The following is a 17,730-nucleotide window of genomic DNA, read 5'->3' as shown; positions in this document are numbered from 1 at the left end:
CTGAATCTTTGAGTCTGCTTCTAACTCAGCTTATGCCAAGGAAACTAGGCCAGGGTGATATCTAAGCCATTGACCAAACTATCTGGACTAACAATTACATGTGAAATTCCACCTTGTAAATGGGAGGAGAGGAATAAAAGATACCTTTAAGGATTTAAAAAAGATGAAATGTACCCAAAAAAATCCAATAAAAAAGTTTAAAATAAAAATAACTTAGGAAATACAAAATACTGGGGTGCCATTCCACAATCATGATGTGTTTCTTCTGTGATAGCTTACAGGTTAATTTACTTCTCTATAACTGTTTTCTTATTTCAAAGTAAGTAATGGCATCATCTGTGGAGTGATGGTGAGGACAAAAGCTTTGCCGAACTTGAATAATCGATCCCTCCCGAGCATGTGCTTAACATTCTAAGCACAGGGAAATTTCCTGAGGGGATTAAAGAACAAAATCCAAACATAAAACAGGAACAACAACGATTTAAAAATATTCTGCACGCTGGGTATGAAGGCATGTTACAACTTTAATCAGCTTTGTAGGTATTTCTAATAAACACACAAAGAAACAAAAATCCTATCACAGTCCTAGCAGTTGCATGCAACAAAGAGAGAGCTGTGAGGTAGTGCCTGCTACTTCTTTCCCCAGATACCCCTGGGCCTCAGGCCTGCACCCAGTGAGTTGGACCAAGAGCAGCCAGGTTGAAATTCCTGCTGCCATGGCAGGGTTCTGCAGGAACATTTCCCTTTGACAACAAGGAACCTGTGTGGAGGAGACCTCTTGGTGAGTCCTCAAGGACTCTACATGTCCTATTCTACAGGGAGAAGCCCTGCAAGGTCTTTGGCAAGGCCAGCCATTTGTATGGGGAAGTCTCTGGTCCTGTGGCAGAGGGCGAGGAATGGCAGAAAGAATGGCAGCTCCACTGAGATCAAAGGATAACCCTTCTAGGCCTGTGACCTCCTAATTAATTTATCTTTTCACCCGATGCCCTATTCACATTTTCTTAATCTCATACAACTGTGATCTTGATGAGCAGCTGGGCTCTTGTTTTCTTAATCAGTTCTTTGTTGTAACAGACCTTTTTAACTTACTCCAGCCCCTGAGACTTATTCATACCTTCTGTATGCAGTAGGACCCTTGGTGGGACTGTCATCTCGAAAATAGAAGGTTCGGTAATCCAAAAGATTGGACTCCAGTTTACCTCAGGCCAGGAAAGAAGTCAACCACCATTAGTAAAAGAGCAAGGGAAAAATTACATAGGAAAAACAAGTGCCCTAATCAGAAGAAAAGATCCTCAACTTCTAAGGCCCGCACATCTGCACCCCTCTCTTCTGAGCTTTGGATAGTGATGTTGTATAACTCCAGATGGTAGTAAAAGGCAGAGTTCTTCCCAGAAAGGTCAGACATGATTTTCACTCTTACCTCTCTGAGGTGGGCTGGCATTATAGCACACATTCATGTTGAATTATTATAACACCTATGATAAGAAGACAGAATGCTTATATCACAATGCCAAATAGACTCCCTCCTGAACGTATGGACCCATTAAAATTGAGGTTCAACCTGAACTCAGGCCATTCCACTCCCTTCCCGTCCTCCTGATTCTTATGTTTGCTACAAGTAAAAGATCATGTTGTAGTCCCCAATATTCTCATGCCTAGACTTGTCTATTCACGGAGAAGGATATTGGAGAAGTGATGGTTATATAGTTACAATGTAGTAACACAAGGTCCAGGTTGACATTTGCTCCCTGATGTCCAATTTAATTGTCTTGTTATATTTGAGAAAGGGAGGATGTCCTACATAATATATAAAACAGACAGAAATTTATTGTTTTATATATGTCCTGTAGTTGATCCCTATGTTCCCAAGGAAAAGGAGTTTTTATTGCAAAAAAATAGGATTATAGACCATTGATTTTGTGAAATACATGGATATGTAAATGGAAACAATGTCGGCTTTCAAGGACTGCACAGTAAGCAAATATTTCCAGGTTTTATACACTCAGAGGTATAGAAGAAATATACTGGCCTCCAGAAAAAGGGAAAACCTTAGAAATCGAAATACATGTCACATGCATTGTCTCGAGTAGTAGATTTACTTTTAAGGAAAATCTCCCTCCTCCTTGGTCTCTAGAGATTTGGGTGCTAAGAAAAATCTGTTCTCCAATTCAGGGTTGTAAGAAACCCTCCGCAGCAAAAGCATTGTTGACTTCTAATGAAGCAGAGAGACATATCTAGCTTTGAAATAGAGGTTGCCAAATGGTATTCCCAGTGACACATGGGAGACTGGAGGAAAGGGTCCCCACAGAAATTCATCAGTGTGGGGAGAGCTGGTTAATAGGTAGGCCATAGAATTTTCCAGTGACATCACCAGTAAGCTGTTCACTGGACACTCTATTGTATCTAAGAGATCCCTAGAATCTTCTGTGATGTCACCAGTGTTGTGGTGACACCAACTGCCTTTGGGATATTACTTCAGTTCCCTTTGGGTTCACAAGCAGGCATGTTTCGCCAGCTGCTCAGGCTATTTCGGAAGGAAAGTGTTGATCAAGGAGAGACCGCACCAGGTCAGAGGGAAGCTGACCCCCTCTCTAGTGAAACAGGAAGGAGGAAATCATTCTGGGGAAGGCTTGGTGAGTCGTGGGCAGAGTTGGGGAACATCCTCAAGGAGGTAGGTTTGAAATGTGCCTTCTAAGACTAGGCCTTACAAGCAGGAGCCTTGGGATTTTTCAAAGGCAAACCAAGAGTCAGGAGTTCCTGATCTTTAATTTGAGAGAAAGCCATAAAGTTGTAAGACTTCAGTGTCTTTTCTTGAAGCTTTTTAACTGTGAGTGTCAATGATTGGCAGGAGGAGGCACTGTGAGATTAACAATGTGACCATCCATGTTTGGGAGTTGAAGCACTTCATCCTCTAGATTACTGTAGGTTACATAAGTCTCTGATGGCGAGAACAAGGAAGGATGCACCCCTAGTCATGAATTGAGTTCGAAGACACTTTGGGTTGGACCACACTTGGTTAGAGCTTGATGGTGCTAAACATTATGAAGTCATTATGAACTCCAGGATTATCTGCACCACATCTGATATGAGATAACAATGTCGCAGATGTTTATGTCTCAGTCAGATTATAACTTTCACTGCCGGGGGTTGTGTAATAGTGAGTGTGGCACGTGTATGGCATTAGAGGTTGGGAACAGGGACATAGCTTAAGAATCAACCTTTAAGAAAGCTTTTCTGCTCTTTCACGGATTCACCCAGTCTCTACCATTTCCCCTTCCTCAACCTCCTTTTCAGATTCAGAATGATCTATTCTGCCCATTGGTTCAAATATGCAAATTCACTTGGGTTTATCTCTCTACAGGTTTTGGTAGGAAGGCATCATCCCAAAATGTCATCAGTAAGCAAGAGGAGTGTCTAAAGGAACTGGAGGAACTCAAATTTGAAATCCAGAAGTGTCAATTCGAGAGGGATGAACTTTATCAAATCCTGGATCTTTATATCTATGATGAGTGGGACCACAGGTAGTCATTATGCCCAGTAACCTGTTCACTGTCTTGCACTCTCTCTCTGCTACCTCAAGATTTACTCATAGCACGAGAGTGTTTCACCTCTCATCCTGGATTTTAAGGAGATTTGGCAGGCATTTGCTTGTGAGATGAGCTAGGTGCTGTGTGTTTAGGGTCAACCTCTTTTGTACTTGACCCTGAGCCTCTTGGATTAGCATTGGGTCTGTCAACACCTAGAATGATCTTGTCACACTTGCTGCAACTGTGTGTGTGAATGAAATGCCTGCACGTCATCACTCTTTCCTCTGAATTTGTTCATTATACACTGATTCTATGGCACCTCCATGGATGTAGTTGGCATTCTAAATGTGTTTGGATATGGGTTGGTGTGTATATATGTGGCAGTATTTGTTGGTGGTTTACTCTGGATCAGGACGTCTGGGACCTTTGATTGGGTCTGAGGATTTGTTTGATCAACAGTTTGCAGGTCATGATAGTGATGAGTACATGGAGGCCCACATTGATCAACACAGCACTTTGCTCCTTCTGTATACCTTGGTGGAACACAGGACTCTCCCGAAGGGAGGAGGTGCTATAAATCCTCTTCCCTGTCTAACATGGTTATGCCCTCTGGGAATTCATGTAACGATAGAAACCAAGGATTGAGTATACCTGCTTTCAATACAAGAGAAATGTCAGCACAGCTTTCTCTTGGGCCCAAAGCTGTGGCACAGACTGGAGGAATCTTCTTCCTGAACTAGTCAATTCCATCATGCTCACCTGGCCAGCTCTTGAAGGTCAGCTCCCTCCAACTGGTACCGTGACTCTGTTTTCCTGTGCCCAGGATAATAAACTTAACCAGTACAAATACTTTGAAGGAGCAAGTATGTGGAACATACTGAGTTTAAGTAATAGAGAGAACAGTCTGATTTCACCTAATTTGTTTCACCTGCTTTGATCTTTAGTTTTTTTATTTTTTTAACTATCCAGGGATTGTTTATTGTGACCTAGAAATGGTCACTGTGGTCTTGACAGTTGTTATTCCCAAACTGGCAGCTCTCAGGCTCTGCCCCCTCCTATATAGTGAGTCTTTGCAGAACCATATCTCTCAGGATTCCAAGGAGTCCTTATTTCAAAACAAATGTTTGCTTATTTACATAGAAATATTTTCTGTGGATTGAGTCTCACTGTTGGGTTTTGGTCTGGTTTTTGACTTTGCCATTTTCTTCCTTCCACCATTCCTTGAATTTGAAATTTTTTATTATATATTTTTATTTACATATCACCTAATTCTGAAATCGTGAGTTCAAAACATTATTTGTTCCTTTGGCCATGACCTAACCCAGGCTGCATGTCGAATTGCCAGTCCTTCAATCTGAACACGAGATGAGAATGATGGCTATGCAAATGATGACCAACTCAATAAGTGATGCCATGGAGAGGTACAAGGAGCTCATACAAGTGAACAGTTCCTACCGGTGAGTCGCTGACAGAGATGAGAACCCAGCACTAGGCTGGGAGTGCTTCTGTCCTGTATGACTTTAACAAAAGTCAGGGCTCTGGTTCTGTAGTGTCTGACTCTTAACAAGAAGGCTGCCTCCTGGCAAGGATCTTAGATTTGTAGCTCTTGGACTCAGTTGTCGTACATGTGAGGGGTGTAGAAGACCCTCCAATTGTTATTTTCCCAGTTAAAGTTCCTCTAGATAGAAAAGGTTTGCACCATGATGGGAATAGCAATCAACTCTGAATCTCTAGGACTCTGACAGGAGATTTAAAGATCTGTGATCCATGAGAAACACATGGCAAGATTGTATAGCTATTGGTCTTCAACTCCCCCTCAGCGGGGCTTTCCCCACAACGTGAAGATGGTTTCACCATACCATGGACATACGAGCTCCCTTATGGACCATCTCTTCTTCCTTGATTTATATAAACCGTCTTAGTGTCAGGATTTTCAGAAGTACTTTGATTCATGTGGAATGTGTCCTCTGGATTTGACCTCCTCTAATTGGTGCTAACCTGCATAGTGTGGCTCTATCTGGGGAATTCTGAGGATGAGGACCCTTGAAGGGATGATTGGACTTGCAGGAGTGACAGGCAAATAGAAGCTGGCTGGGATTTACCATTTTTTTGTTTGTGGTTCAGCATCAGGCACTCCCAGCTCCTGCGTGAACAAGCTCAATTGAAGAACAATACACAGATTTTGCTGAATGAGAAGAGAGAACTGCTGGTGGAGCAGACTGAACTGCCAGCATCCTCTGTGGAGACAAAGAGGCTCTGTGAAGAGGCCGGAATGAACATCTGTGACCCCAGAGCCAAGCATCAGCAGGTAGGGTTAGGCCTCAGGGTCAGGTTGTCCTCAGGTCTTACCATAACCATAGACAAACCAATGTAACTGTCTATTGACTGATCCATGTCCTGTCCTAGGTCTCATCCAAGTGTTCATTCATGTGATTGTTTACAAGGCTTTCTGTGGAGATAGCCCCATTTCAAGAAACTGCAAGTTTGGAAAGCAAATGCTCCTGCTCTTCGAAATCTGCACTTCATTAAGGGAGATAGGTTGATCACACAGCAGAGCACTACATGCCATTATGTATGGAGGGTGCTATGTGGGAGCCCCTCTTTAGACTAGAGCAGGGCTTTGAGGGATGAAGCAAAAGCCCAGAGCCCATTTTATTTACAGGGATCGTGTGAGACTCAGGAAGTAAGTAGTTTTCAAGGAGAGCCTGGTGGAAATGCCAAAGAAATTGTTCTCATTGTCATTTGTGGTGGCTTTTGTTCTCCCTCCCCTCATGTCCCTGTATATGAAGATGGTGACTTCATGCTTCATAGATCTTGGGTAACTACAGAGCCTGTGTATCAGCATGTCAGTCCTGTCTTATTTGAGTGCTCCTGGAGAGTTCATAACTGGGCCTTACAACCTGAAGCTGGTTAGAAGAGCAAGGATGTGGAAAAGGTTTCTCAAAGGCTGAGGGTTGGCATGAGAGACTTGAGACTTCAAGAACAAAGTTATCCGTATATACCCCCAATTCTCACCAAGAAAGTTGCATTGATGTGCTGACCTGCATCTTAGGGAGCATGCGGGGAGGCCAGTTCATGACATGCAGTTTTCTCCAGTCATTATCTAACTTAGTCCTTTAAGCCTAGGTCTCTCAACAAACATGAAGCTTCCTGTTTTGTGCTGGCCAGCAGTCTTTGCATCATTCGTCCAGTTCCAAGATGAGCCCCCTCTCTTATTTGTCTCAACACATTCTTAAACCATTCAGCTATTTTAAAAATAAGGATTAGATTTCTTCACTTTACCTGAACAGTGTTTTCCCCCGGGAAGATTCTGGATTGTCTTATTGGCTTCACCATGATATTGCATGGAATCCTAGAGTGCAACCCTCTGCTGACATTGCTTTGCTGACTATATCATGGGCACTGCATTCTTTCAGGATAGATTCCCTCTCAATATTGTACACAGTGCTGCATTTCAGAAAATTCACTGTATGTTATTTATTTAGCCTTTTTCTGACTGACATTGAGGTTGTTTTAATATCACAGGAACTCCAATGTGATCAAATGTTCCTGGTAACTGACCGTGAGTTACTGTCTTCTCTGATGCTTCCAAAGTCTTCTATGAAGGAAACAGGGTAGTTTTAGTGAGGGGCCTATGATGAGTCAGCATAGAGCTCCATGGAGTCTTTTCCTAGAAATCTCTCTTGGGGATTTGATGTTGTATTGTTTAGGCTATCTGTGCAGAACATGTAACTTACTTGTCGGGCCAGCAAGTATCTGCATAGAAATTTTCCTGAAGTGGAAATGAGTACAGCCAGGGCAGCACATCTTGCTTGTGTCTAAGAGACTTGTACACAGCATTGTTCCCACTAATTCCTCACTCAACAGCAAATGTGCTGCATAAGAGCAAAGTTTTCATTTGTGCATGCAAGTGTGTATCTGTGTGTCTGTGTTTGTGTGTGTGTTTGTGTGTGTATGTGTTGTGTTTGTGTGGGTATATGTGTGTGTGTGTGTGTGTGTTTGCAGTAGTGAACGTATGTTTCCCTCTATTTCCAAGTTTCATGAGAAAAGTACTCTAAGCATACACTTTACATCCATGAAACATGAAATAGAGCTGCCCAGTCATTTGGCATCTCCATCTAGCTCTGTACAGCAAAAGGACACTTAAATTACTAATTTATTGTTTCCAAAAATTTCAGAATGAATTATCTTGTGAAGTCTGGGGGAGAAGTGGAAATATGTTCAAGTGAGTCATGTTTCACAGGGGTAACAAATGGTACAGGCCTAGAGCTTACATGTCCCTTTTTGTTATGGTGTAGAAGCAGAACAATACAATCCTTTAGAAATGCAACCCCCAAAAAGAGGGTACAAAAACACCTGTAAAGTTAGATTTTCAAGTGATTAGGGGCAAAACTACTGATCTGCATTGAAATCCTTTGGAGCACATCAAAGGAATGGAATACTGGGAGGTAAGGGCAAGGCTTCTCTAGAAAAATCCATGAGTTTATTCTGCTTCTCTGTTCTTTGTGAATTGTGAAAGCCCACTGGAAGGTTGTGTCACTCACTGTGTCTTCTCCAAGGTTGCTTTCCACATTGCCTGCTACCATTTCTTTCGAGCTACCTTGGCACACTACAACTTCCCCTGGGAGTTTGGCTTGGATTTTATTCATTGAGAATTTGAGTTGCTTGGAATTGTATTGTCATCCAGAAAAAGTCCCATAGCTATGCTGTGGTGCAAGAACAGGGCAGTTTCAGGAAACCCTTTAGGTGCACAGATAATCCAAAGCGCTCCTCTATGTTATCTGTGTAGCATTCTGCAAGTGCTGTCGATCAACATCATTTTCTCTCAGTTAATTTCTGCCTCAATGGGTTAGGAGAAATGATGAGCTTCAAATGGGTCTGACAGTGTAAGAACAGGTAGCCCTATGAGAAGCCATGTTCAGAAAGTGGAACAGAAGTTTTAGTTAACCCAGTGATTCCACAACAAGGAGTAGGTATTGCCATTGCAACTAGGGAGCATCAATGTTGTAGTGGTCCCAGAGTAACCTTGAAGGAGAATCTATCCAGACGTCCATCAGCCAAGGAGTGAAAGTGTACCATACGATGGAGCCCTTCCATAGATTCTGATTCAGTGTGAGATAATCCATGCAAGCTTTTACTTACTTATTCAAATTATCTGTGGAACAATCACATTACGGGGAGAAAATTTGTTGATTTGGATCCTGGTTATGGAGATTTCCTATGATTCTAGCTTTGGGCATGAAGTCACTCAGGCTACGGTAAAGACAGCTCCGATTAGAAGAAGTTGCACACTTTGGGCAAAGTCTGAAAGAGTGAACAAGAACAAGAGTCTAGTCCACCACCTACATATGATCCTTTGCTGAGCAACAAGACAGCTCTACACAGCCTTTGGGACTTGCTAAGCCAGATTGTTAATGGGGAAAGAACCCTGAGTCTATGACGGTTTATGGGAGGACAGCACATCACTGACTGAGCTATCTATAGGTCTGGCCACTATGTACATATCCCACTCAACATTTGTTTTTATGCCTCCAGCGAATCCTGGGGAATCTTTACATTAAGCATTAATGTTCAGGTAGGAACATAGGCTGGAAGAGGCCATTTGAATATCCTTCCCTATATAAATACCCTTTTTGGGTGGATGACCACCCCACCTGGATTTCAGCCTCAGGCAGCTAAGGAGCTACTCAGAGTATTGTTCTGGTACAGTTCATGTGAATTTTGCCCATGAAACAATATATATGATCCTCTGTATTTCTTGCTATGTTCTACTCCTTTCTTCCAGTGATCTCTCCGGAAAGATCTGAGGACATTTTCTCTTCTGTCCTCTCACAAACTGCTTTGCACTAGCCATAGACTTACAGGGGTGCTGTTCTGTTTCTACATCACAATCACCTTTAATGTCCATGTGTACACTGGGAAGATTTGCATGGAGCACATTCTCAGTGATTACAAGATCTGTGCGGTGAGCATGAATTTGAAGGGAGATGGCTTCTCTGTGTATTTGCAGATTCAGTGGTTACAAATGGAAACTAGACGGGTTCCTTCAGTGCTGACATAATCAGAAATTTCACCTCAATTCTGGGCATGTTCTCCAGAAGGAATCCACATGGTATTCTAGGTTGCTCATACCTCTCTTGAACTCAGATTCAGACATAGCTACAATGTTATTATTCAATGTCATATACCTGGACCAGTGGGAAAAATGCTCATTTTTCTCTTAATCCCAGTACAGTGCATAGTCCACAGTTCAAATTCTAGCCGTTTGAAAGGTGAGATATAAATCCAAGCACATTTACTCTAGGACACTTGGGGATGCAGGGACTGACCTCAGCTGACAGGTCATGCTGGATTGTCCAACTGAATAGAGCTGATGTAAGAGGGAGAGCTGAATTGACAACCACTCACTAAATCTTTATTCCCTTGCTCTGCTAGGTCTGAAATTCTCCAGCAGAAACTCGAACATGACACAGTCCAGGACAAGATCTCCCTTGGAGAGAAGAACTACAGGAGGAGAACTAAGTGTGCACAGCAAATACACCACTATAACATCTCATCTGTAATGTCCATAGCAATTGTGGACTGCATTTTCCTCCTTTAGTTTGATTTCTTTGGATTGAATACGCTGTATTTTCAACTTGCCTCTCTCCAGCAAGTGTGCACTTTTTGAGGGACTCAGAGAAGTGCTGATGCACATAAATCAAGAGCTGCTGGTCATCCAGAAAGACTGTGCACCTGTAAATTTGTACTTGTCCTGATGGGTCACCCAGAAGAGTTTCATGGAGATCAGTTCACAATATTGGAAAGACTTTGTGACAAAGTCTGTAATATCATTTATACTCAGTATTGGATGGCTTTTTCCTTAATACCCCCACTCCAACAAAACAGACCTACTTCCACTCCTCTTGAAAAGATTATTACCATCACTAACTGCTTGTCTACTATGTCTCCAAGGCAAGCCACAGGCTATAAGTCTATTCTGCAAAAGGAGCAGCAAAAAATGCTTAGTGCAATTCCTCTATTTAAAGTTTGGTTAATTTTTAATTGTTTTGGTTATTTGGTTTTCCTTCTATTCATTTGAAGATTTGTTATTTATCTGTTGTTGTTTTCTTCATTTGCTTTTCTATTTTGATAAGGATATAGACTGTATATATTGACTACCTGCATCTGGTTACTATCAAGTAAATTGGATGTATTCTGGTCAATAAAGGAGTAATCTCAAACTCTTCACTCTTAAGAACCTTCTTTATTGATCATTAGTGTCAACATCTGAAGTCCCACAGCTATCAGGGAGGGATGGATCTCTGCTTTCTCATGGGGAATGGGCATCAAATCACTTCCCAGTCAGACTGAGATTCACAGGCATTTATAAAGTCACTGTGCACTGTGTTTCCAACTCTGAATTTCAACTTCATCATGCATACATTACCCACTGTGTATGCTTGCTGTCAAATATATAGTTACCCCTAAATTATACTCGGTCGATGAGAGTTTTGACCAAATTAATAGGATAAACATTAATATTTCTGTAATACCTCTCAGGACATATAAACATGGTATAAGGGAGTTTAAAGCCATCGGGAATCCTGCACCCAAATCCCGGGGCAGAAAATGCTGAACACCCTGGAATGCAGATAATCCTGAGACCACAGGAAAGAAAACCACTTCTGACCAGCTCTTCCCACATCTCTGGCCCAATATTAATCTGCATGGTGCCTCTAGAAACAGGAATAGAGGAGCAGTCAGTGGCAGGAACCTGCTTGGTTCAGCCTGGGCCCAGAACCTACCTGGGCCCCTAGCATATTTGAAGAAAACCAGAGGCATACAATTCTCTGTTTTCTGACTGTGGCTTTTTTTGATTCGAAGCTCAAAATACCATTTTGCTGTTGTTGATTTTTAGTTGGATATTTTTCATTTCGAATTCAAATGTTATTCCTTCCTTGTTTTCCAGAAATAAGTCCGAATACCATCGCCCTCCACCTCTGCTATAAAAGTATTCCCTTCACCAGCCATCCACTTTCCCAGCCTAGGCAGGACCAAGGGCTGCTCATTCCATTTGTGCCCAAGAAGACCATCCTCTGATACACATGCAGATGGAGCCATGGCACAGTCCCTGTATAGTGGTTGGGTACTGGTTTAGTCTCTGGGAACTCTGCTTGGCAGCCATGGTTGTTCTTATGGGGTTGCAAGTCCCTTCAGCTCTTTCAATCTTTCTGTAATTCCTCCAACTGAGGTCCAGTTCTCAGTTCAATGGTTTGCTGCTAGCATTCACCACTGTATTTGACATGACCTGGCTGTGCCTCTCAGGAGACATCTATATCCAGTTCCTATCAGCCTGCACTTCTTAGCTTCATCCACCTTATCTAGTTTGAAGGCTGTATATGTATAGGCCACATATGGGGTAGACTCTGAATGGACATTCCTCTAGGCTCTGTTTTAAACTTTGCATCCCTATCCCTTCAATAGGGATTCTTCTTCTCCTTTAAAGGAAGGAGTGAAGAATCAGCATTTTGGTCATCCTTCCTGAGTTTCATTTGGTCTGTGAATCTTGGAGAATTTGAGCATTTGGGCTAATATCCACTTATCAATGAGTGCATACCATGTGTGTGTTTCTGTCATTGGGTTAACTCACTCAGGAGGATATGTTTTAGTTCGTTCTCTTTGCCTATGAATTTCATGAAGTCATTGTTTTTGATATCTCTGTAGTACTCCATTGTGCAGATGTACCACACTTTCTGTTTCCATTACTCTGTTGATGGGCATCTGGGATCTTTTCATTTTCTGACTATTATAAATAAGGCTGCTATGAACATGGTGGAGCATGTGCCCTGTTGTATGTTGGAGCATCTTTTGGGTATATGTGCAAGAGAGTTACAGCTGGGTCCTCAGCTAGTGAAATGTCTAATTTTCTGAGGAACCTCCAGACTGATATCCAGAATGGTTGTACCAGTCTGCAATCTCAGCAACAATGGAGGAGTGTTCCTCTTTCTCACATCCGTGCAAGCATCTTCTATAGCCTGAGTGTTTGATCTTAGCCATTCAGACTGGTGTGAGGTGGAATCTCAGGGTTGTTTTGATTTGCGTTTCCCACATAACTAAAGATGTTGAACATTTCATTTGGTGCTTCTCAGCCACTCCATATTCCTCAGCTATGAATTCTTTGTTTAGCTCTGAACTGCAAATTTTTTTGTTTTTTTTAAATTTAGAGAATACTTTATTATTTTTTGTAATCAAACCCACGTAGATAAGACCTTACATATTTAATACAGTGTTTTACCCCTGTACAAATGGAAAAAACTTAAGTTCAACATTACTAGACCAATATGGCTGTTAATTTCTGTACAGTGCCAACTCAACACAGTAAACGGGGATACTTTTTTCCAAAGTTGACAGCACAGCTAAAGTTTCAAAAAATTCAAATTATATATCTGTATATATATATTTATATTTATATAAAAAGACCAATAATAGCAGTGTGTTATGCATCAACAGCAGCAACAGCTTTTCCAGATTCTGCAGTCATCTGAACAAAACTGTAGAAACATCCAGCACACTCCATTAAAAAAGAAAAGTAAAAAAACAAAACCCGAGAAAACAGCACAGTTCTGTTACTCTTGTGGTACCTGGCACCATTTTTTTTTAAAATTAGCTTCTCAATCATCATCTGGAAAGAAAACATTCTGAGCAACATCATTAAAAACAGCTCTGATAAAGCACGGTCACTACTACGTATCATAAAGCAGGTACAAGCTATTTTACATCCACAGAGGTATGATACAGTACTGTCCTACATCTATAATACTAGAGGATACAATTTAAAAGGCATTATTTGAGACTTGATTCTACTTTTCCAGCAGAGGGCCCAAAGGATGGTGTGACACAGCTTTGTAAAGAAACATACTCTAGACAGGATTTCCTTTCACTAGTGGCACAGTTCTAAGGATTCATTCTCTCCATGAATGTCAGCTAAAACCGTTATTAAAAAAATGAAATATCCCTAGAACAAAACCGTATAACCACCGGATTCACATGAAGATGACCTAGTGGAGACAAGCTGGACCTCACCTTACCAACAAGCTATCAAATCTGTTATGTTTAAACAGTGAGACCTCCAAGGAAGGAGATGCCAAGTAGTGCTTCAAAGCTTCGGACCACAATCAAACACAGCATCCTTTTCAACAGAAGCAGAAGCTCATCTGAATATGCTCAAGGATGCTGACATCAACATTTAATCATCTCCTCACTCATCCAGGAAGAGGGGGAGATCAGTTACTACTGTACTTTATTGTGTTCAACCAAATCACCATGTTACAAAAATAGCAAGCTGCCATAATAAAAAATAAGGCTCCTCTATCCAGCACCAGATAGCATCATTTTACTTTCAAGCCTAGAAATTGCACACTTGTATATAAACCAACCGAAGATGAGGATTGAGAGTTCATCTTGGTGGATTTTTCCTTTGATGAATATGAAGTGTCCTTCCTTATCTTTTTTGATGACTTTTAGTTGAAAATTGATTTTATTTGATATTAGAATGGCTACTCCAGCTTGCTTCTTCTGACCATTTGCTTGGAAAGTTGTTTTCCAGCCTTTCACTCTGAGGTAGTGTCTGTCTTTGTCTCTGAGGTGTGTTTCCTGTAGGCAGCAGAATGCAGGGTCCTCATTGCGTATCCAGTTTGTTAATCTATGTCTTTTTATTGGGGAGTTGAGGCCATTGTTGTTGAGAGATATTAAGGAATAGTGATTATTGCTTCCTGTTATATTCATATTTGGATGTGAAGTTATGTTTGTGTGCTTTTCTTCTCTTTGTTTTGTTGCCAAGATGATTAGTTTCTTGCTTCTTCTAGGGTATAGCTTGCCTCCTTATGTTGGGCTTTACCCTTCATTATCCTTTGTAGTGCAGGATTTGTAGAAAGATATTGTGTAAATTTGGTTTTGTCATGGAATATCTTGGTTTCTCCATCTATGTTAATTGAGAGTTTTGCAGGATACAGTAACCTGGGCTGGCATTTGTGTTCTCTTAGGGTCTGTATGACATCTGTCCAGGATCTTCTGGCCTTCATAGTTTCTGGCGAGAAGTCTGGTGTGATTCTGATAGGTCTGCCTTTATATGTTACTTGACCTTTTTCCCTTACTGCTTTTAATATTCTTTCTTTATTTTGTGCGTTTGGTGTTTTGACCATTATGTGACGGGAGGTGTTTCTTTTCTGGTCCAATCTATTTGGAGTTCTGTAGGCTTCTTGTATGTCTATGGGTATCTCTTTTTTTAGGTTAGGGAAGTTTTCTTCTATGATTTTGTTGAAGATATTTACTGGTCCTTTGAGCTGGGAGTCTTCATTCTCTTCTATACCTATTATCCTTAGGTTTGATCTTCTCATTGAGTCCTGGATTTCCTGTATGTTTTGGACCAGTAGCTTTTTCTGCTTTACCTTATCTTTGACAGTTGAGTCAATGATTTCTATGGAATCTTCTGCTCCTGAGATTCTCTCTTCCATCTCTTGTATTCTGTTGGTGAAGCTTGTATCTACAGCTCCTTGTCTTTTCTTTTGGTTTTCTATATCCAGGGTTGTTTCCATGTGTTCTTTCTTGATTGCTTCTATTTCCATTTTTAATTCCTTCAACTGTTTGATTGTGTTTTCCTGGAATTCTTTCAGGGATTTTTGCAATTCCTCTCTGTAGGCTTCTACTTGTTCTCTAAGGGAGTTCTTTATGTCTTTCTTGAAGTCCTCCAGCATCATGATCAAATATGATTTTGAAACTAGATCTTGCTTTTCTGGTGTGTTTGGATATTCCGTGTTTGCTTTGGTGGGAGAATTGGGCTCCGATGATGCCATGTAGTCTTGGTTTCTGTTGCTTGGGTTCCTGCGCTTGCCTCTCGCCATCAGATTATCTCTAGTGTTACTTTGTTCTGCTATTTCTGACAGTGGCTAGACTGTCCTATAAGCTTGTGTGTCAGGAGTGCTGTAGACCTGTTTTCCTGTTTTCTTTCAGCCAGTTATGGGGACAGAGTGTTCTGCTTTCGGGCGTTTAGTTTTTCCTCTCTACAGGTCTTCAGCTGTTCCTGTGGGCCTGTGTCTTGAGTTCACCAGGCAGGTTTCTTGCAGGGGAAAAGTTGGTCCTACCTGTGGTTCCAAGGCTCAAGTTTGCTCGTGGGGTACTGCCTAAGTCCTCTCCGCGGCGGCAGCAACCGGGAAGATCTGAGCCGCTCTTTCTGGGAGCCTCCGTGCACCAGGGTTCCAGATGACGTTGGGTGTTTTCCTCTGGTGTCTGGATGTGCACAGAGTGCAGTCTCTTCTGGTTTCCCAGGCGTGTCTGCCTCTCTGAAGGTTCAGCTCTCCCTCCCACGGGATTTGGGTGCAGAGAACTGTTTGTCCGGTCTATTTCCTTCAGGTTCCGGCGGTGTCTCAGGTGCAGGGGTCCTGCCGCTCCTGGGCCCTCCCCTACGGGAACCCAGAGGCCTTATACAGTTGCCTCTTGGGCCAGGGATGTGGGCAGGGGTGGGCAGTGTTGGTGGTCTCCTCCGCTCTGCAGCCTCAGGAGTGCCCACCTGATCAGGCAGTGAGGTCTCTCTCCCACGGGGTTTGGGAGCAGAGAGCTGCTGCGGGCCGGGATCCGTCTGAACTGCAATTTTTAATAGGGTTATTAGTCTCCCTGCAGTCCAACTTCATGAGTTCTTGTATATTTTGGATATTAGCCCTCTATCAGTTGTAGGATTAGTAAAGGTCTTTTCCCAATCTGTTGTTTGCTGTTTTGTCCTAACCACAGTGTCCTTTGTCATACAGAAGCTTTGTAGCTTTATGAGGTCCCATTTGTCTATTCTTGATCTTAGAGCATAAGCCATTCGTGTTTTGTTCAGGAAATTTTTTCCAGTATCCATGTGTTCAAGATTCTTCCCCGCTTTTGCTTCTATTAGTTTGAGTGATCTGGTTTGATGTAGAGGTCCTTGATCCACCTGGACTTAAGCTTTACACAGGGCAATAAGAAGGGGATGATTTGTACTCCTCCATATGCTGACCTCCATTTGAACCAGCATCCTTTGCTAAAAATGCTATCCTTTTTCCACTGGATGCTTTTGTCTCCTTTGTCAAAAATCAAGGGACCATAGGTGTGCTGGTTCATTTCTGGGTCTGCAGTTCTATTCCACTGGTCTATCTTCCTGTCTCTGTACCAATACCATACAGTTTTATCACTAATGATCTGTAAACTGCTTGAGTTCAGGGATGGTGATTCCCAGGGAAGTCCTTTTATTGTTGAGGATAGTTTTAGCTATCCTGCGTTACTTGTTATTCCAAATGAATTTGCAAATTGTTCTGTCTAACCCTATGAAGAATTGGAATCGAATTTTGATGGAGAGTGCATTGCAACTGTAGGTCACTTTGGGAAAATGGCCATTTTTACTATCTTCATACTGCCAAGCCATGAACATGGGAGATCTTTGCATTTTCTGAGATCTTCTTCAATTTCTTTCTTCAGATTATGAAGTTCTTGTCACACAGATCTTCCACTTGTTTGATAAAAGTCACACTGAGGTATTTTTATATGATTTGGGACTACTATGAAAGGTGTCATTTCCCTTATTTCTTTCTCAGCTTGTTTATCTTTTGTGTAGAGGAAAGCTACTGATTTGTTTGAGTTAATTTTATACCCAACCACTTTGCTGAAGTTGTTTATCAGGCTTAGGAGTTCTCTGTTGTAACTTTTGGGGTGTCCCATGTATACTACCCTATCCTCTGCAACAGTGATATTTTGACTTCTTCCTTTCCAATCTGAATCCTTTTGACCCCCCTTTGTTGTCTGAGTTCTGGCTAATGCTGGGGACAACATACAATGGAGACATCGCAGTAGCCCGCAGTAGCTTTTCGTAAAAACTGGTTGTTTCCATTTCTCCAAACCTTATCCCTGGACAACGGCTGTATAGATTTCATTTGTGTGTGACTGCCTATCAGTTGGCCTTGGTGTACACAATTATTGTATTATATCTGACTTTTCTACTTCTTTCTCCTTCTGCTCTGGTGAATTCTGTGAAACTAGATGTTCCTTGATGTTATGATTCTTAGACAATTGGAAATTGATGCATAGGGGCACAGCACAGCACAGCCCTAGTAGCCCAGGTGGATACTGTGTGTTCTCATCTTGGAAAAAATGTAATAACTGCAGAATTGTAGTTCTAGATTAGGGTTTGACTTGCAAAGAAAGCTTGAAG

At 41.8% G+C, this 17,730-nt stretch overlaps 1 protein-coding gene across 2 annotated transcripts; it reads left to right on the top strand.

Moving 5' to 3' along the window:
- The first annotated feature begins 1,829 nt into the window (after positions 1-1,829).
- LOC134480518 (uncharacterized) lies at positions 1,830-10,750 on the top strand. 2 transcript variants are annotated; one of them, XM_063268034.1, is made up of 5 exons: positions 1,830-2,633; positions 3,362-3,521; positions 4,853-4,984; positions 5,652-5,835; positions 9,963-10,750. In XM_063268034.1, exons 1-5 carry the CDS (start codon positions 2,504-2,506, stop codon positions 9,966-9,968), a joined length of 612 nt encoding a protein of 203 aa, XP_063124104.1. In that variant the 5' UTR covers positions 1,830-2,503; the 3' UTR covers positions 9,969-10,750. The 2 variants fall into 2 exon arrangements, with proteins under 2 accessions (XP_063124104.1, XP_063124105.1); XM_063268035.1 differs by having other exon boundaries at positions 9,313-10,750.
- The last annotated feature ends 6,980 nt before the right edge of the window (positions 10,751-17,730 follow it).

The sequence above is a fragment of the Rattus norvegicus genome, chromosome 9 (assembly GCF_036323735.1).
Source record: "Rattus norvegicus strain BN/NHsdMcwi chromosome 9, GRCr8, whole genome shotgun sequence".
NCBI classification, from domain to species: Eukaryota; Metazoa; Chordata; class Mammalia; order Rodentia; family Muridae; genus Rattus; species Rattus norvegicus.
Note: the sequence above shows the minus strand (reverse complement) of the source record. Positions and strands in the feature narration are given on the sequence as shown.